Source organism: Hibiscus syriacus, unplaced genomic scaffold, assembly GCF_006381635.1.
Source record: "Hibiscus syriacus cultivar Baekdansim isolate YM2019G1 unplaced genomic scaffold, ASM638163v2 tig00112159_pilon, whole genome shotgun sequence".
NCBI classification, from domain to species: Eukaryota; Viridiplantae; Streptophyta; class Magnoliopsida; order Malvales; family Malvaceae; genus Hibiscus; species Hibiscus syriacus.
In genome coordinates this window covers 295540-316947 of record NW_024063263.1, presented here as the reverse complement: position 1 = coordinate 316947, position 21408 = coordinate 295540, and the positions used below count along the sequence as shown (strand labels likewise).

General features: G+C 34.1%; 2 protein-coding genes across 2 annotated transcripts; one reads left to right on the top strand and one right to left on the bottom strand.

Annotated features, from left to right (window-relative positions):
• Nucleotides 1-3169: 3169 nt before the first annotated feature.
• LOC120175081 (probable calcium-binding protein CML13) lies at nt 3170-3645 on the bottom strand. Its single transcript, XM_039181784.1, has one exon. The coding sequence runs from the start codon at nt 3623-3625 to the stop codon at nt 3188-3190; it is 438 nt and encodes a 145-aa protein (XP_039037715.1). The 5' UTR covers nt 3626-3645; the 3' UTR covers nt 3170-3187.
• Nucleotides 3646-19986: 16341 nt separating this feature from the next.
• LOC120175164 (protein cornichon homolog 4-like) lies at nt 19987-21172 on the top strand. Its single transcript, XM_039181856.1, has 4 exons — nt 19987-20058; nt 20160-20341; nt 20878-21000; nt 21106-21172. Exons 1-4 carry the CDS (start codon nt 19987-19989, stop codon nt 21170-21172), a joined length of 444 nt encoding a protein of 147 aa, XP_039037787.1.
• The last annotated feature ends 236 nt before the right edge of the window (nt 21173-21408 follow it).

Sequence of the window (21408 nt, the reverse complement as noted above, 5' to 3'; positions counted from 1 at the left end):
AATTGGTTTTAAATGTAAATGATATCTCTCTAACAATTGATATCAATTTTTCAAATGCTTTGATTTTACAAATTTTAATTTTTGACCTAATTTAAATATTTATGCATGTGGTTTAAAATGCAAATGATATCTCTCTAATAATTGATATTAAAATTTCAAATGCATAATATTTTTGGATAGCTTTATGTGCATGCACATAATTTCAACAATTGGTATTGCATAAAGTTTATTAGACTTGGATATATTGAATTTCATGTTATACTAACATGTTTGTTAATATTTGTTGAAATTCTATTTTGTTTAAGTGTCATGCTTTTAAAGTCAAATTTTTGTTTGGAATATATTTATTGAAGGGGAGTTTTGAATTTTCAAATGACTTTATGATAAAATTTATCACTTGCTCTCCATTGTTATTTTTGAACCTTAAAGTTGAATTATTTTTTATATAATAAAAAGGGGGAGAATTATGGTTTCAAAAAATCAATTTCAAGAACGAAACTGGAGGATCTTTTATATTTTCCAAATTTTTTCTCTTTTTCATTAAATGTTTTATTAAGGGAGAATTTTGTCAAAAACAAATTTTCAAATGTTTTGTTATATCAAAAAGGGGGAGATTGGTGAACCATGTTTTATAATATTTTGATATAACAAATTTAAGGCAAAATATTTTTGGACTTAATTAAATTTATTCGAAGTTTTTCAAAAATTTTCAAAAATAATTCAAAGTCCATTAACTTAAAATTTGAGCAAAAATAATTTTTCACGTACATAGTATCGATACTGTTCTTACAGTATCGATACTGCATGAACAATACCGATATTGTTCATATGGTACTGATACCAAAGGTAAGAGAAGTATTGATACTCTCAAGGTAGTACCGATACTACCAGCTTGCTCAAATTTTAGAATGCAAAATAGGTACCGATACTACTTTACATAGTAGTATCGATACCATAGACTTAGTATCGATATCATCAAGCACAATGATTAGTAACGACTAGTTTTATTTAAATATTATAAAGGTAGTACCGATACCCTCTGTTCTAGGTAGCTTTATTTTGCAGATAAAACATCCTTAAACATCTAGAAATCATCCCCAACAGCTAGAAACAACCACAATCTCATTCCAACTTATAAATACAAGTTTAAGACACTTGAAAAAGGCTTAGAACACCTATTTAAGAAATCAAACACAAGAGAAGAGTTTTTCATTCCAATTTTACTTTCTCTTGTAAATATTTTGTTCTTGTGAGCTTTAATTTGTAAACACCCTACCTTGTAGAGGTTTTATTGTTTTCTTCTTTTTTCCTTTGTAAAAGGGTTTTGATTCTAGCTAAGAATTGGAAAGCTATGAAGTTTGTAAAGGTTATCTCTTTGTCCTTGAAAAATAAAGAAAAAATTAATGAATTTATTGGAAAATCCTAAGTGAGGGGCGTAGGTAGTAGATGTAGACTTTGGTTGAGAAAGTCGAATCACTATAAATCATTGTGCAATAATTTTCTATCTCTTTAAATCTCTTTACTCTCTAAAATTCTCACAAAGCCAAATTCATCCTCTTGGCAAATTATTTTCGATTGTCAATTGAGCTTCGTAAATCCCAACATGATTTTTAAGGGTTAAATATAACCTTTTAAACTTATAATTATTAGGTGATTCAAGATAAGACCAATACATGTGTCACTTATGTTAATACATATCTTTGATACACATTACGTGTATTAATTCTTTTCATATAAAATTTATTTATATATTATATTCTTTATCCATCTTTTTTTATTTTTCTTTCATATTAGTCCCACCTTTAAAGCTATGAACTTCTGTCACATTAAAAAAATGCTTCCTTCAAAATATATTTTGAAATGTACTTTTCACGTTATACGTCTGTACTATATAATAAAAAATGATGTCAATCCATAAAATAATGGGTAACTTATGCCAATAGTCACTAATATTGGGTAAGTGTTCGTTTTCATCACTTATGTTTAAAAAGTCATAAACCAGTCATTAACGTTATCTTTTGTTACAAAATGAATATTCGACATTAACAGTCATTAACCATCGTAACGGAAATCACTGCTGGACCGTTATTTGCCAACTTGGATTGACACGTTTTCTTCTTCTTCCTCTTATTTGATGTCTTAAAATCATTGTACAGATCACTCGAATGTTTCACCACTAGATCATCCGTCTCTCAACGATCATCTTCACCATGAATGATGTCCTAACATTTGCTTTTGCTCTAGCTTTTCACGTCTGCTTTGATCGTATGTGTAAGACTACAACGTTATATAAATGTATCAAAAGGGTGCAAATGATGGTGGAATCAATGTCCAAAATGTTGTGCTCTCTGCACCAGTCAAATGTTATTAGGAATACATACAGTAGCCACCAACTTGTATCCATTTTCAATAAGAAATTTGAAACAGAAACCCCAACTCACTTATTTTTGCTGTAATGAGAACCTAAGAAGATCTTCATGGTCATGCCCAAGTTTGTAAGTCGAACTGACTATGTTGTTTTGAAGGAACAGAAGCTGAAATAGGAAAATGTCCGAGAAAGAATTCTAGAAAATGATTTGTGTGCTGAGAATTTGGGTGAATTCTGAAAACCTTGGTGGGTCTAAAGATTAAAACCTATCAAAGTTAAAGAAACTGTAAACTATAAGCTTTTAATTATATATATATATATATATATATATATGTATGTATATAAAGTCTATTTTTTCTGGAAGATGGTAGTGTTGTTATGAAACAACACGGTAGAGAAGAAAATCAAAGAAAAAAATGAAAAAAAAGTAAAAGTTTTTGAAGAAGAACATTCAAACGATCGGTCAAATATATTGAGTCATCTAATTTAACATGCTACGTCAACATTCACTTACGGTAGTAATTGTTGTTAACGTCGAATGATCATTTTATAATAAACGATAGCGTGGCTCAAATTACTGAATTTAAATCACTTGTACAATTTATTTTTTTGATATTTGGGTAAAAACATAATTTGATTAGTTATCGTTTTCAGATTTAGATATCAAAGATGATGTTGAAAGTTGTGACTTTTCTACAAGTATTCGATGTTTCTTTTGGGATGACAATGAAAAAGAAGATGAAATCTCGACAATAATTTAAAGGCATAGAAGAAATTAACCAAACAATTTTCTTGAGGAAAAAGGAACGAGGTTTGATGTCACTTGGCAACCATCCTGGCAATAAAATCATCGTATTTGAGCTTCCCGCCGGCGCCGACGTCAATTCCCTTGATCCAATCGTCGAACTCCGCCGGTTCCAGCTTCTCGCCGATGCTGGTCAATATATGTTTAAGATCCGACACCAAGACGAAGCCGCTTCCCTCCTTGTCCAGCACCTTGAACGCATCGCGCAGCTGCTGATCGAACGGCTCCGTCTTCAGGTGCTTCTCCATCAGCTCCAGAAACCGTTTGAAATCAAACGGCGACGTTAACTTCTCTTGAGCCACGATATCTTTGAGCTGGGCTTGGGTCGGGTTTCCGCCCAGTGATCTCATCAACACCCCCAGCTCCGTCGGAGCTATCTTTCCGTCGCCGTCGGTGTCGAAGAGAGTGAACGCTTCTTTCGCCGCGTTTTTCTGGTCGTCGCTTAGGCCCATTTTTGTTAGACCGCTCTGGGGGTTCTTTTAGAGTTTTTATTATTATTATTATGATGTTTAGGTGCCTTTTAAGTGGAGAGCGGTGAAAGATAAGAGAGAGAGAACGGGGAAGAAGAGGGGAAAAGTCTACGTTTTGACTGTTTCTTTCCCATTTTTCTCATCTCAAAATCCCCCAACGCCATCCATGCTTTTCTGTTTCCCCGACTTGTACTCCTTTTTACTCATTTTACATTCCAACGATTAGATTTTTGAGCATGATACCCGATTATAGGCTTACTAGGTCATTTTATTATTAAAAGTTATAAAGTTATTCTTTAATTATAGAGTGTTATTCTTATAAAATTAATCATTCGACTATTGATATGTTATACGGTCATCCTTTTTCATTAAAAAAAATTGACGACCGTATAATCTAAACACTAACTTATTAATTGGGATATGATGAAATTTGATTTCAAAATCTCAAATAACTATATAGTTGAAATGGTTTTAGAATCATATTTTATCATATTTCAGTCAACAAATTAACGTCCAGTTAAACTATCATTAATTTTTTAACAGAAAATGATGAGTTTAAAAAATATAATAGTTGAGTGACTATTTTGTAACTTTTAATAATTGAGATACTCAACAAAAATAATATCCTGTAGTCAAGAGACTATTTGTAGTTTTTTTTATAATTAGAGAACTCAACAAAGTAACATCTTATAATTGGGAATCACTTGTATACTTTGCCCTGGATTTAAATACTATATTACACCTTAAAGTCAAATTAAGTACCAATATATATATTTTTCATTTTTCAATCCATTAACATCTCTACTCGGTAGATTTTCATTTTTCAGTCTCACATCCAACGTATAAACACAAAGTCAGCTCTAAGGGAGCACCCTAAGTAGGGCTGTAAATGAGACGAGACAAATCGCGAGCTACTCGAGATCGACTCGATCTTGGCTCGATAAATACTCGGATCGAATGGACTCGACTCGAGTTCTTAACGAGCCGAAACGAGCTACTCGATACTCGACTCGAAAAGCTCGTGAGCAGCTCGAAAAAATGTTATATTATAATTTTAGAGTTTTTAAAATTACATTATTAAAAATATATTAAGAATACATTATTGATGAATAAATATTCTTGAATTGAAAATGATTAAAAATTATTTTTGAATAAATTTTCTTATATTTATTTTAAATTAATAAAAAAATTATTTATCTAATGACAAATATTTAATATATTTCTAATGATAATATTTGTAATAACTAATTTTTTAAATTATTGTTATATTTTGAGGTTTCGAGTTCAAATGTCATAAATATCAAGGGTTTGAGCATTTAATATAAATATACTATATTGTACTTACCTCATAACTAATTTTTTATTTGATAATAAATATAATATAATAAAAAAATATGATTCAATTTAAATATTAATAATTTAAAATATATATATAAAAACAAGTATACTCTCTCTCCTTTCACTAAGCCATCACATTCCTTTCACTAAGACATATATGCACATTGAATGTGAATTTACAGTTGTCCTAATCTACTGTTTGAAATTTTGGATGACCAAAAAGATCTTAAAATGCTAAAAGGAAGGCTTTGCCGCTAAGTTTTAGCATGCTCACACCAGTGGCCTAGCAACAAAGTAACAAACTACATACTGTCGGTGTTCGACAATTAAATCAGAAATGAAAAAAGTAAATAACTGCAAGGCTTCTTCGATCAGGACATCAGGTATTTGAAATTTTGTTAAACTGACTTAATTAGACTTATAAGAATTTACAAATATAGAAAACAACTTGATGGTTCACAGCTAAACTTGAATACAAATATAAAATGATGGAAAAAGAAGGCTCACTAGAAGTCTCATCCTACAGGCTAATGAATCATCATAAAAATATACAAGAGAAACTTACTTCCCACTTTCCAGAATTGAATTAACATATAAACAAATAGCAAAATTGTCATCAACTCCACTCAACCCATTGCAGTTCGTCATCTACAGCTGCATTAAGCCATACCATTGAATTGATAGTTTCATATATCAATTAGGCTACAAGTTTTTGATGAATTCCATTCCGAGGAGATAATGCCTCACCCATAACATAAACTATACATGAGAATCCTAATAAAATGATTAAACAAATCATTTCATTTTCATTAAACCCTAAACCCTAAACCATAAACCATAAAACCATAACCCTAAACCCTAAACCCTAAGGCCTAAAACATGAACCTTAAACTTAAATGTAAACTTAAAACCCTAAACCCTAAACTATAAACTATAAACCTTAAACCCTAAACTCTAAACCCTAAATAATAAACTATAAACACTAAACCCTAAACCCTAAATAATAAACTATAAATCCTAAACCCTAAACATGAACTTTAAATCCTAAAACCCTAAACCCTAAACCCTAAACCCTAAACTATAAATACTAAACCCTAAATAATGATTAAATTCAAAATATTGAACAATTGAAAGTTGAAATTAAACCTAAATGATAAAATTAATAAACAATAAGAGACTTGTTTTACAATAATATATATCAATAATTATATATATTTGATTTGACTCATATCTTAAATCAAATTAACTTGAAGATCTAAATGTTAGCCATAATAAAAAACTAGTCGATTTGTTATTGACACGACCTGAAAATTTATCGATTTGATATTAATCTAACTCAATATTTGATTAGACCTAAACATACTTACTATAAACTTGAATTAAATAAAAAATAAATTCGTTTTGACATCAATTGAATCGGATATAATTTAGATAACTTTATTCAAACTTGATTCAAACAATCTGATTAGTACCTAAATTCATTTTCATATTTGCAATCACATAAAATAAGTTCCCGTGTCACATTACAAAATTAAAAAAATATAACAATTAAACCAAAACTACAAGATTTTAAAATTTGAAATTTAATAAAAAAACAAAACAAATTATTCTCTCGGATTAATATAAGGAATTATTCCCAATGACAAACATTCTCTTGAACCTCATTCCAACGTTGGAAGCAAACAAGCAAGAAAATCTTAAATCCCGAGCTATTTCTGACAAGCTATATAACCACATTATTTTGGGGAATTTATTTTAATAAAAAAAATCAAAATGGAACTTGCTTTAAGTACTTCCAAAATATTTTTCGGACATGCCATGTATTTTCCTATTATTATTATTATTATTATTATTATTATTATTATTATTATTATTATTATCAAAATGTGAGCTGTTTCTTTGTACATTTATCAACGTGTAAACGAGCTCTATCACCCCAAAAAAATCAATTAATAATTGATTATTGCTGAGCTGTCCAAGAACATGCTAGGGCCATTGTTTATGGTCATGTTGGGAACTGACAAAAGAGAGTTTATTTTTTCTATTGACGCCTTTCTCGGTTCCTCATGTTTGCCCCTTTCCCTTTCGTTTTCATTATGATCCGTCTGGTTTTTTTTATTGCAATTTCGAATTTTCATTTTCAATAGTTAATATGCTAATCGTTTTAAGATCAGCTAGAAGAAGATACAAATGTTCATTAGAAAACCCCACTCTACCGTGCTTTCAAAACTGAGGAATCGAAGCATTCCGTCCCCATTGTTCGTCTAAATGCTTGCGTCTGTCTGTTGGCGAACTTTGACTATACTTTCATGTCCTGGCTCCCACGACCGAAAAGTACCTTTCCCCTCTGGTGAGTTTGTTTATGAGTTTGTTTATCTTTAAATAAATATTCCTTTAATTTTTTATTTATATTGTCACTTGTATTTTCAGATATGTATAGTGAACCACAAAGTTCTTCAACACCCATTGGTGTTTCAAGAGTTGAAGAGTTTTTTGTGAATGTTGATGATGAACATAACAAAGAAGAGTGCAATATAGAAGCTTCTGAACCTACTGTTGACAGCACAACAAAAGAAGTTGAGGTTGAAAATCCTTTCCAAGCCTTTAAGAGACCAAGAAGATCAAAGGTGTGGGATGATTTCTTAGAACCTGAAATCATAAACGAACCTTTAATATTTGAATTTGTTAATCTTGTAATTTTTTACTTCATATTTGTAATGATTTTATGCTTTTTATAGAATAATTTATTATTATTTATTATCTTTTACTCTTTTTTATAGGTGCTATGTATGGAAGCTTGGACATGTTACTGTTATTTTTTTTTGTGAATTTGAGTTTTGTGGTACATGAACAGGTAGATTGGAATATTTTGTTGCCGGATTTTGTGTTTTCTATGGAAGATTTGCCTTTGTATTTTGAGTTTTGAAGCACTACTTTTATAGCAAAAGTTGTTGTTTTGCTTTGGGGAGGATTGTAAATAGGTGCCTGCTGTGAGCGCATGTTTGATCTTATGTGTTTAGAACCTGTTATAGAACCATAACTACTCTTGTATTCATCCTATAAAGTTTCTGAAATGAGTTTATATTATCATAAAAAAATGTATTGGTGATGGTTGATTAAAGAGAAAATTATTTATATATTTTAAATGTAATATAAGATTTTTGTAGGTTCAAATTTGAGTTCGAGTTCGAGCTTGAATCGAGTTCGAGCTTGAATCGAGTTCGAGCTTGAATTGGGCTCAAAATCGAGCTTCAATTGAGCTCAAAATCGAGCTCGAGTCTCGAGCTTCAATCGAGCTACTCAATTTTTTTTTGAGTTCGAGCCTTTTCGAGTTCGAGTCGAGTTTCAATATTATCTTTCGAGTTCGAGTCGAGCTTGAAAATTTTAGGCTCGCGAGTTTTCGAGTCGAGTCGAGCCTACATTTAAAGTTTTTGAGTTCGAGTCGAGCTCGGCAATACTCGAACTCGACTCGGCTCGTTTACACCCCTAACCCTAAGCAATCGATGAGGGCCTCTAATTTTTTATATTTATAATTAGGACCTCTAATTTTTATAATTTTATAAAAATTTTAGTTTTTGACCTTTTTTTTCAATTCTATTGTTAATTTATTCAATTTTGAATTAAATTCAATCATGTTTTTTTTTTTCAAATTGTACTTTTCAGTTTATCAGATATTCTTTAATTTTTAATCTTCTTCATTCTCAATCTAACAATAAAATAATATATAATTCTTTTTATTTATTTATTATTCAAAATCAAGCTATGTATCATACACATATTCAATTTTTTTTATATTTATTCTCTCTTAGTTATATTTATGGTGTTTTCTTTTATAATAATAAAAATAATGTATTTTCACAAGAATTAATCATTTTTTATGATTTGTTTATATAATATTGAATTAAACAAAATAATGTTGAATTAATTTTTTAAAGTAATAAAATATATTTTCATTTTATAAAGACATATTTTTTAGTTTTCGCTCAGGGTCCGGAAAATGTATGAGACGGCTCTGTATAAACACACACGACAATGTTTCTTATGGAGAGATTACATATGGTGATCGGCAGGAGGGAAATCAAAGAAAATGTTGAGCTCTCACCAGGCCATTCTTTAAGGAACAATTAATTACAATGAAATCCGATGTAATCACTTCAAAAATCACAAGGACACAAATACATGTACATAAGATGCAACCCAGATTTTTCTTTTTATGAGCGATTGGAACTTGATAGCTTTGCTCTTGTTCCCTTGATAATGCCGCAGGGGCAGCTCCCAGTCGGGCCTCGTTGGATATTCGAAACCTCGAAGGGCCGTCATTCGTTTTAAATCTTCTTCAGAATAGGCGAGGATGAACCAGAACTTCCTTCTCTAGTCCAAATACCTGAGTTTCACAAAAAGATGAACTTATTGCACAAATGTTCATAGTTCATAGTCCATTGCATCAATGGTGAGATATGCATTTATGCATCCTGAAAGTGTGTCATTGTCGGACCAATGCTACGAGTGGCGGATTAATGGAGCTAACGAGAAAAGGGAAGTAAATCTACATAAGACTCGATATGCCAACCGCCAGCAGAAAATAGCTTGTAACAGGACAGCAATGCTGAAAAGTGCATAATGTTTAAAGCTATAAATGGAGCATATCGATCACTATTATGGCTGATCAGGTAAAATTTAGAATACCCCACCCAAGTGCGCATATTACAAAATAATCTATCAACTATAGGATATTGCTTTGTTCATTCTCCGACGGCTAAAAGAATAAAAATTACAAAATGATCACTAAAAATAATCTATCAACTATAGGATATTGCTTTGTTCATTCTCCGACGGCTAAAAGAATAAAAATTACAAAATGATCACTCAAAATAATCTATCAACTATAGGGTATTGTTTTGTTGAGTCTCCGACGGCTAAAAGAATAAAAATTACAAAATGATCACTCAACTATTCATATATTCTAAACTCATCATTTTTTTTGTTAAAAATTGGTGGTTGTTTATATTGGATGTTAACCTATTGGTTGAGATATGATAAAATCTTATCTCAAAATCATTTGAACTGTATTTTGTGGATTGACTCTTCGTTTGCATTATGCCATCGAATTAGTGTCGGAAACATCGTGCCAAGTTAGTGCTCGAAAGCAATGACAGTGTCGGTAGACATCATTAAAATATGATTTGAAACATATGAATAGTCGGTGACCATATTGTAACTTTTAATAGTATGAGAACTTAACAAAACAACACCCTATAATTAGTGGATTACTTTGTAACTGTGAATATAGTTAAGGGACTTAATAAAGCAACATCATATAGTTAAGGGTAGGGATGGGCATGGGTCGGGTTTTTGGTCCACCCGACCCGACCCGAGAAGAAGGGGATCTCCACCCGTGACCCGACCCGAAAAAATTAGTTTTTCACCCGACCCGACAGATAGTTTAAAAAATCCGACCCGACCTACCCGACCCGAAATAATAAAAAAAATATTTTTATTCAATAAAAACAGTGATTAAATTGAAAAAAATAATATATAGAGGGGTATTATTGTAATTATTCCTAATTATATAGGATAAAATTATATATTTTTTCCGGGTCGGGTCGGGTCGGATTTTTTTCACCCTAAACCCGAACCCGACCCCAATTTTTTTTAGAAAACTCCGACCCAATCGGGTCGGGTCGGGTCGGAATCCGTCGGGTTTGGGTTAGATGCCCATCCCTAGTTAAGGGACTTAATAAAGCAACATCATATAGTTAAGGGACCTTTTGTATACTTTGCCCTTTAATATTACACAAAATTTATTAATTAAATTTTAAGGAAAACTATATCATTCATCACTCAACTATCTTCTCACTCCTATTTTGGTTACTGAACTTTAATTTTTTTTAATTTAATCACTCAACTTTTGAATTGCTTTTGTTTCGGGAGTCGGTTATGCGTGGGGAAGGATTAGCACATCCACAAGCGTCCAAAAATTGGAACCTAGTTAATTACCCTATATTTAAAATCAAAAATTTTGAGTTCGATCTTTATTTAATTTAAAAATCATTAGGGATGCAAAGTTGAAAAGGGTATTCGTCTATCGAGACTGATAGCATTCGCCTCTGAGCGTAAATGCGGGAGATCAGCTAGTGTTCCTAATAACCGAACATTGTCTCATTTTTAGAAAAACATGATGCGATTTTGAAAAGGATATCGACCTATTTAGGGAATTACCAGTAGTCACCCCTGAGCATGATTGCGGGAGATATACTATTAATTCCTTAAATAAGTTAGCAGTGCCTTAGAGTTAAAATAAAATGCAATCAAATAAAATTTTATTCAATCCTAATTAATCTAAGGTAAATTAAGGTTTTTTCTAAATTAAGGCTTTTTCTAATTTAAGGTGTCAAATTATGAAAATTAAGGAACCTAGGGGCTCAAACCTAAAAATGTAGGCTCTAATATTAATCCTATTTGATTATGTAAATGATAAAGTTCTAATTAAGCTTGGGGACTAAATAGTCAAAGGATTAAAATAAAAGAACTACAATTATGAGATCTAAATGTAAAAATCTAAAACTTAAGGATCTGAGCCTATAAATCTTAAAGTTTAAAGGATTAATCTATAAATTTAAGCCCTAATAATTATTAAAATCAATGAACTAAAAAAATAATTAAAACAACAAATAATAAAAATAGTAAAAACAAAAAACAATAAAAATAAAATAATTACAATGACCTAATTGCAATAAAATCTAATTACATTGACTAAAATGCAAGAAAATAAAAGCTAGTAGTTAAATCAGAAATTAATAATGACCAAAATGTAAAAATTAAAATAACAGTGGCTAAATCAGCAACTAACAGTGACTAAATTAAAATAAAACAAAATAGAATAATAAAATTACAATAAATCAGAAATGAAAGGTTTAGTGGTCAAAATGCAACAAATAATAAAAAATCAGCTAAATTATAACGAATAAAATAGCAAAAACAATGACCAAATCGAAGGTTAATAAAATCAATATGCATATTCGAAACAAATAACAAAGTAAATGACCAGAGTGAAAAAGAATTTAAAATATTGGGAGCTTAAAAATGATTTTACCCTTATAGTGTCAAAACGTAAAACACGCTGAAACTGGGAGGACCTAGCCTGTGATATGACCCTAAAACTAATGACTAAAACATAAACTTGACCCTAAACAGGGAGGACCTAACGTGATTTACCCTTTTCTCATACAACCAAAATATCCACCCCTTTCACGTTAACTGCCCAGAAGCTTGCAAGCTTCACAAACTCAACGCGGCCCTCCCACGTCGACCACCAGGACAGTGACCGACCTATACCCACCGGCGACCTAGACCTAGACCGATACCGGAGGAAGATCGGCCGAACTCTTTCCCCCTCCCCGTTCAAACTCTCTCTCTCGTTCTTTCTCTCCCCACGCCGAGAGGCCTGAAACCAACCCTCAACACCGGCCACCACCTTGGTGACCAACCCCTGCTCCGATCGGCGACTGAGTCAGCCGAGGGAAGCTAAAGCAAAGGTCAAAAAGATCAAGCTCCTCTCTCTCGTTCTTTCTCTTTTAACTAAAGCCCCCATCAAGGACCCCCACGCGCTCACCTCTGGCCACCCACAACCGGCGTTGCTAGGCCACGAACCGACCTCTCTCACACGTCGGCCACCGCTCAACGGTGGCCACACCACCTGCAATGCATGAATCCACGAAAACCAAAAGCAAAAAGAATGAAAAAGGAAAAAAAAGAAAGCCCAAAAATGCCGAGAAAAACAAAGTCCAAGAAATCTGATTTTCATTCCAAAAATTTTGGAGAAGAGGGAGCGTGTTTGATACATGGGGGTTGGGGTATTAATAACTCCAACTGCTACATTTTTTAATCTTTATTTTTCATAATAAAATAATGATAAAAAACAAATAATAATAATAATAAATGGTGTTTACAAGTAGCAATTATTTACTAAGCATCGAAAACAAATTATGTATTTATAAATGATGTGTAGGGTAGGGGTTTAATTCATCTTTCACAATGGGTGACTATCATAAGTCATAGGGATAGGAGACCTCTAATATTTACGAGTTGTTCATATAAAAAAATTAAATGCTACGAATCGGTCGATTTAAATGGTTAAATGGGTTATTGTTGTTTTTAAAGTTCTTAAATTCGAATATGACGTTTTTAGTAATATTTGAACATTTATTATCAATTGGTTGAAAATCTTTTGAATAAATACTATCTTATTACCACTTAAACTAACAAAAAATAATAGTAATGAAATGATTAAGTGAAAAAAGAAGAGGCAAAGAGCAAAGTCATGTGAATGTCTTGTTTATGGTCATGAAATTTAAATTTTCTTGGTAAACTATATGATTTATCGTTTTTATTTAAATATTTTTATTAAATTTTAAAAAATATAATATTTGATCATTTTTATTTTTATTTAATTAAGATTTGATCACTTTCATTTTTATTTGATTAAGATATAATATTTAAAGGTTAACTATTATTAAATCTTTTTTTATAATTATCTATTTTATTATCGATGCTCGTTCTAAAATTTTATTTATCTATATATAAGTTGTTACTCCAGAAAGTATTTTTAAATTCGTATAATCTCCCCTCGGTATATCTATGCATGCTTGTGTTTATGGATATAAATGAACATGGTGTTCGACAAATTGTTCGTATAACGTTCGTTTATGTTTGTTTATTAAGCTAAATAAACGAGTATGAATAAAATTTCCATGTTCATTTAATAAACGAACACGAATTGAGTTATGCTTGGTTCTTTTATATTCACAAACAAACTCGTTTAATACTTCGTCTATAAGTTCATTTATCGACTCGCTTATAAGCTCGTTTATTTGGTTTTCTTTTTCTTTTCTTTTTGTATATTTTAAATATTGGTGAAGGTAAAGACTAGGTAAACTTTGGAATTTAAAGTGTGAAACCTAAGGAGATTTGTATAATTTCACTATTGTTTTTGGTTTGCAAATAAAATGTTAAGAAGAGAGCGTTGGTTACCGAATATATTCTTGAACATTAAACAAATATGTTCGTTACTATTAAACGAATATGTTCGTAAATGTTAGACGAATTAAACACAAAGTAAAATGTTAAGAAGAGAGTGTCGGCTATCGAACATATTAGTAAATATTAAATAAACAAGTTCGTTAATATTAAACGAATATGTTCGTAAATAATAAACGCGAAGAAACAGGCTAAACGAGCCCAATGTGGAATGTACGTAACCGCCGAATATAATATAATCCTTGGGAATGGGGGCTCTATGGGCGTACGTTAGCAGGTCTAATGGCCTCTCAATTTTTCCTCTTTTCTTCTAATTCTTGCTTTGTTCTTGCTTTGTGGTGGTCTTCTGGTCTCTTTTTTTGCTGGATTATTGTATGGAATCGGACTCTATTAACCTAGATTGGAAGAATTTGTTTGGGGGTTCAAAGAATCAGTCGCTTGATTTCTTTCCCCCTGAGCTACGGGATGGTGTGGTCACTGTTAATCCCCCGCCTGAGGTGATCGATGAAGGAATTGTGGATTGGAACCACGCTCTGGTAGGGCAGTTTATTGGTTCTTCCCCGAGCTTTGGATCTATGAAGCGTATTATAGAAGTAATCTGGGGGAAACCGTCGCAAGTTAAGGTTAGTATTGCTGGCCCTAACCTCTTCGTGTTTCGTTCTTGGATGCTGGTTTAAGGGAGTGGGTTCTGGAAAATGGACCCTGGCATATACAGAATAAACCATTAATTTTAAGGGATTGGACTCCTGGTATGAAGAAGCTTTGCTTCGATCTTTCATTCCTCTCGATTTGGGTGCAGCTCTATAATGTCCCATTAGAACTTTACTCTCAGAAGGGGCTTAGCTACATTGCCAGTGCTCTAGGCAAACCCTTATTCATGGATTCTATAACGGCTTCAAGACAGAGGCTTGAATTCGCTAAGATTTGTGTTGAGATTGAAGCCGGAGCTATTATTCCTGAATTTATTCAAGTTCTTTTAAAGAATGGGTCTTATGTGAATGTTAGAGTTCTTGTGCCTTAGTTTCTTAGATGTTGTGCTATATGTAAAACTTTTGGACATCTTGCTAACTCTTGTACGGAGGCTAGGCAACCTCCTCAGAAACCTAAAGTGTTACAAGTTTGGAGGAGGAAAGACAGTAGTACTGTTGATTCTGCAAATATTGTTGCTTTGACTGTAATTCATGTTGTTGCTTCGGGGACTTCTGTGGTTACTAATACATCTAAGATGTCTAGCTCAGATTTTTCTTCTGGTAGGGCTAATAATTCCAAAGTATTGGGGATCAATATTGAGCTACAGGTTGGCAAAGCTATGGAAACTACAGTACTGGCATTGCAGGAGGTTTATGAATCTAATTTGGAGGCTATTAGGGAGAATGACAGTGTAGGTACTGGTGATTTGTCCTCTTTTGAGTCTCTGAAGTTGACGGGCTCTGGTGTGATTGGGTTGACTCATGGTGATGAGGGCAAGGGTGCTGATCAACACCCGCTGGGAGCTATCCATTCTGGAGAGTTCCCTTCTCTTCAGGACTCTCTTAAGAAGAAAGGGAAGGAAAAAGGAAAATTTTGGCTCCTCAAGTAAAATAGAGGCTGTAGTTGATATTCCTAGGAAAGCTCGTGAAGTTCGTGCTGCCTCTATGGGTGTGGCTGTTCTCCTCAATGAAATAAAAACTAAAAAGAAAGATCATCTCGAGAAGGCTAAGAGTTCTGTGGCTAATTTGGGCATTGTCAACTGTGCCCAACAGATCCCAACTTAATGATTGTTAGTTTCTGGAATATAAGGGGGATTAACAACCCTCTTAAGTAGTTAAAGGTGTTAAAGAGGTTAGAATCTTATAGTGTTGATGTTTTTTGTTTAATGGAATCGCGAATTAGGAGTATTAATTATGCTAGTTTCACTGCTACTCTGTTTAGTGATTGGAATTTTGTGGAGAACTACAACTTTGTTGTGGGCGGCAGATTGTGGATCTTTTGGAGGAAGCATTTGTCTTTCTCTACTCTGAGGTGTTGTGATCAAGCTATTTCCATTATTGGGTCTGTTAATGGCCATAACACAACTATCTCTGTTGTTTATGGCAGTAACTATGGTGTTTCAAGAATGGCCCTCTGGGATCATTTATATAGTGTTGGTAATGTTATTGGTTCTTCTTCTTGGCTGGTTGGGGGTGATTTCAACATTATATCCAAAGCTGAGGAGAGCTCTAATTTTGAATTCATGGGAGTCCATTGTACTCCTGATATGAAGGAGTTCCAAGATTGTTTAGAGGGGCTTGACCTTATAGACCATCCTTTTCTTGGGCCTCTTTTCACTTGGTCAAACAAACAAGAGAATGCCTTCTTAGCCCGTAAATTGGATAGAATTTTGATTAATGATCAATGGCTTCTGGATTTTCCAGAATCTTTTGTGGAATTCAAGGCCCAGTGTCTCCGATCATTGTCTCGGAATTCTATGGACCCATAAGGGAGCCTTAGCCAAGAAACCATGTCCTTTCAAATTTTTTAATTGCTGGATTGGGCATGATCAATTTTTAAATACGGTCAGGGCTTCTTGGCAGAATCACTGTAATGGATCCGCCATGAGTTGTTTGTTTAACAAGATGAAAAGGCTCAAACCTCTTCTCAAGGGGTTCAATCTGGAATATTTCTCTGATATTTCTGGTAGGGTCAAAGCCAAGAGAGTTGAGCTGGAGCGTATGCAGATTCATAATCTTACCCTTACGAATCAGAGAAGTCTTGAGGAAGAAAGGAGAATTCATGCTGATTTAGTTGACTTGGAGATTGCTGAATCTGATCTTTTCAGACAGAATGCCAAAGTACATTGGTTGAAGGAAGGAGATTTAAACACTAAGTTCTTTCACCAGAGAGTCCAATCTAACAAGAAAAAGAATACGATCAGAATTATTAAAGATGAGGTTGGGCGAAGTTTTGATTCTTTTGAGGGAATGACAGCTGAGTTAGTGGATTATTTCACTAATCTCATAGGCACTCCTGATCCATTAGTAAAAGGTTGTTCTGTTGATAACTTGAAAAATCTACTGAACTATTCTCTCCCTGTGGATGCTGTTACTTGCCTTATTAAGGAGGTGAGTGATGATGAGATTAAGAAGGCCCTGTTTAGGCAAGGGAAAGACAAAAGCCCAGGCCCTGATGGGTTCACCTCTGGTTTCTTCAAAGCTGCCTGGGATATTGTAGGTAGTGATTTCATTGCTGCTATAAGGTACTTCTTCCAAACTTATTGTTTGCTGCCTGCTTTTAATGCTACCGCCTTAGTTCTTGCCCCCAAATCCTTAAATGCATGTTTGGCTAAGGATTTTAGACCTATTTCTTGCTGTTCAGTGGTCTACAAAACTATCACTAGAATTCTTGTTAATAAGCTCACTCCTTATTTCTCTGGCATGATTTCTCATAATCAGTCTGCCTTTGTCAAAGGAAGGAATATTGTTGATAACACCCTTTTAGCTCAAGAGGTAGTGAAAGGTTACTCTAGGAAGAGTCTTTCTCCTAGATGTGCAATCAAGATTGACTTGTAGAAGGCTTTTGACTCTGTTAATTAGGGGTGTGCAAATCCGGGTACCTGGAACTTCCGGGTCGACGATTTCTCGGCCCGTGTCCCGACCCGGATGTTACGGGTACCCGGTAATCGGGTACCCGATACCCGGTTTTTAATTTTTTATTTTCAAATTATAAATTTTAAAAAATATATACACAAATTTAAATGTTCGAAACTTCGAATTACATACTCTAATATCAGAACATAAAATTTAAAAGTTCAAAATACAAAATATAATAATCCATAATATAAATAATTCATTATATTTTATATAATTATATATAAAAAAATAAAAGAAATAAAAACTAACCGGGTACTCGGGTAACCGGGTAACCGGAAAAACTAGATTTTGTGACCCGGGCCCGACCCGGCCGGGTAATTTTTTTTAGAAAATTACCCGGTTTTTTTAGGTCGGCGGGTCTGGTCAATCGGGTCGGGTAATTTTGCACACCCCTACTGTTAATTGGTCTTTCTTTCTTTCTGTTCTTGAGGCCATGGGGTTACCTTTTGTGTTTTGTAATTGGATCAAAGTCTGCATTATTACCCCTATGTTCTCGGTTTGTTTAAATGGTAACTTGGTGGGTTTTTTTAAGGGAGCAAGGGGAATTAGATAGGGGGACCCTTTATCCCTTATCTTTTTGTTATTGTGATGAATGTTCTTTCCTCTCTCTTGAATGCTGCTGCCAAACAAAGAATCTTCAGGTTTCATCCAAAATGTAAGAGACTCTAACTTACTCATCTTTTCTTTGCGGATGACTTGTTAGTGTTCTGTCATGGCTCCCTAGAATCTGTTTTGGGTGTTCTGAGCATTTTGGAGGAATTTTATGCTTTATCTGGTCTTAAGTTGAATGCAATGAAGACTGAGCTTTATGCTTGTGGCTTGAATGTTAGTGCTCTTAATCAGATTCACTCAGCTACTGGATTTAGGGTGGCGTATCTTCCAGTTCGATATCTCGGGGTTCCCTTGGTTACTCGTAAGCTCTCTAGCAAGGATTGTGTTGCTCTTTTGGAGAGAATAAAAGGAAAGCTTAGTCAATGGTCCTCTAAGATGCTTAGCTTTGGTGGAAGACTGCAACTTGTTAAGTCTGTCCTCTTTAGTATCTTTAACTATTGGAGCAGGCAGCTCGTTCTCCCTAAGGGGACCATTAAGGACATTGAGAGAATTTGCATGCGCTTTTTCTGGAAAGGTTGTGACTCCCCTGCTAGAAGAGCGCGTGTGGGATGGAGTCAGATATGTTCTCTGAAATCAGAGGGTGGTCTGGGACTTAGGGACCTTTCCCTTTGGAATAAAACCTGCTGCTTATTAAGAATATTCTGGCTAACAATGGCTCTCTTTGGATTGCATGGTTGGGTGAGTACTGTTTTAAAAATGTGAATTTCTGGGATGTTGATTGTAAAAGCCATTTCAGCTGGATTGTGAGGAAGCTGTTGAGGTTAAGAGATGAGGCAAGGAGGTTGTTTACTCCTGGTAATCCCTGGTGCAACATTACATGCAGCTGGATTTGGGACAACATCAGAGTTCGCGGAGAGAAGATTAATTGGCACATAATTGTTTGGTTCCCTGGTCATATCCCCAAGTTCTCCCTTATATCGTGGATGGTATTTCTTAACAGGCTACCTACTAAGGTTAGGTTGGCCAGGTTTGGTTTGATTACGGATACTGACTGTGTTTTGTGTGGTTCGGATCTAGAATCTCGTGACCATCTCTTTACAGGTTGTTTCTTTGCCAAGGAAGTCTGGAGGACTATTTTAGCTTCATGTGGAATTCGTCATGATGTGCAAAGCTGGGATGACTGCCTCAGTTGGTTGGTTGTTAACCTGAAAGGTAAATCTCTCAGAGTGCAAATTCTCAAGCTGGCTTGGACTGGTTTCTTATACTATATTTGGAAAGAGCGTAACTATAGATGTTTTAGAGGTCATGCTTGTTCGGTTGACACGGTTGTATATAGAATTAAAGAGGCTGTAAAAATCAAGCTGTATAGGAATTGTATACATAAGATTGATGAGGCCAATAGGTTTTTGTTTACTAATTGGGGTTTGATCTAGTTGTTGACTGTTCTTTGTAGCAGCTTTGATGCTTTTCTTTTGGATGAATATATTTTACTTATCCAAAAAAATATAATCCTTAGGGTTTTGGACTCAACTATTAAATCAAATCCCTGATTCTTTTCTACTTAGAATATTTTGCACTACTTTTTCTCATTCTGTGTTTTCAAAGCCGATCGAATCTGGGATTTGAATTGATTTCTGTTTCATGAACCAATTCGATTTGATCGGGAAAAAGAAAAAGTAAAGTCCCGACAGGGTTTTTACTAGCAAGTCTTTCCAAGTTACAAACTCAGAAAACAGCGTGCAGTCTTCACCTGGAGCAGCCAAAACCGGTGTCGTCCCCTTGTTTCTTATCAACCAAACAAGAGAAGTAATGAGAGATATCTATATATGGCTTACGTCCTTCTTCATCCTCGTTTCCCTTATGATTCTCATTGTTTATCAGGTCAATTCGAGTTCGAGTAACGTAATTATGTGGCACATTAGTGATGTTAGCTGTTCATCTTTAGTAAATGGATTGTAACATGCTTGATGATTTCACTGCAGCTCATGTGTTTGGATGATTTAGAGTTCGATTCCATCAATCCTTTCGATTATTCGTCGCGAATGAAGATTTTGGTCCTCCTGGAATTCATAGGAGAAGGGATTTTGTGTTTGTTCTATCTAGTAACTGGGCATTGGGTCATGTTCATGTTATGTGCTCCCTATTCATACTTCAGCGTGAGACTGTAAGTTTCTCTCATCCTCTTAGACTCCTTATCATTAACTTAGTGTAGTCGATTTCGAGGAAAATCGTTGTTCTCGGTCGGATTTAAGCTCCGGTCATGTTGATCTATTCTGTTTAGTTCCAGGGGATTGCAGATGATGACATGATGTGACTGATTGGTTTGGGGCCATAGTTAATAACTTAATATCGTGTAGCATTTGAACTGTGCGACAATAAACATAATCATTCGTGTATGTTTCACCGGAATGTGAACCTCATTGTAGCTAATGGATAGCTTATTGTGTGACTCGTTGAGTTCGGTTCGGTTTCGCAGCCTGCTCTTAGGTTAGAGACAAACACTACTTGTAAAGGAAAATCGATTTTCGTGCGAGAGAAAAGAGTACAAGAGATGTGAGGAGAAGTTGAGATTGGATTGATTCAGGAATTGCATTCTTGTTAAGCATTAGCATTGGCTTCATTGCATGATTGTAGTTAACATTAGCACCATTCGAATTATATACGCTCATGGCCAATTTGCTGATTTTCTCTTCTTGTCAGCTACAAAACGGGAGCGCATCTCGTAGATGTCACCGAGGTATTTCACTTGCTTCGTAGGGAGAAAAACATACGTCTTTTGAAGCTCGCTTACCTCACTATTCTTCTCTTTCTCGATATATTCTGGTATGTTTCGTTTTTCGACAATGCAGAGCTTGCTTGCTCTACCTAAACATGTTCCTTCCCAGTTTAGCAGCTGCTGACTTGATAACTCTTATATGCATTCGTTAGGATGATATGTTCTACGATTGACGACGGCGACGATGAACGTTACGGAGACGACGACTTTCTTGACTAGATTTAAGAGATTCTGATCAACTAAATCACGTATGAAATGAAAAATAACTAGTTGATATCAATGTGGGATTCTGTCTCTTCGTAGGAAAGAAAAAAAAAACCCGGACTATAGTATACTTTGGCCCATAGAACTTCGATATGATTGGTACCGGGGGAGATGTAGATTAATTATGCTTTGCCTCACATGGTTAAATTTCAACTTAATGATGATTCTTAATTCGATGAGTGGTCTTAGTG

Coding starts and splice junctions, on each gene's coding strand:
- LOC120175081 (XM_039181784.1), bottom strand. CDS start 3,625: ATGGGCCTAAGCGACGACCAGAAAAACGCGGCGAAAGAAGCGTTCACT.
- LOC120175164 (XM_039181856.1), top strand. CDS start 19,987: ATGAGAGATATCTATATATGGCTTACGTCCTTCTTCATCCTCGTTTCC. Junction 20,059..20,159: donor TGATTCTCATTGTTTATCAG/GTCAATTCGAGT, acceptor ATTTCACTGCAG/CTCATGTGTTTGGATGATTT. Junction 20,342..20,877: donor TCATACTTCAGCGTGAGACT/GTAAGTTTCTCT, acceptor TCTTCTTGTCAG/CTACAAAACGGGAGCGCATC.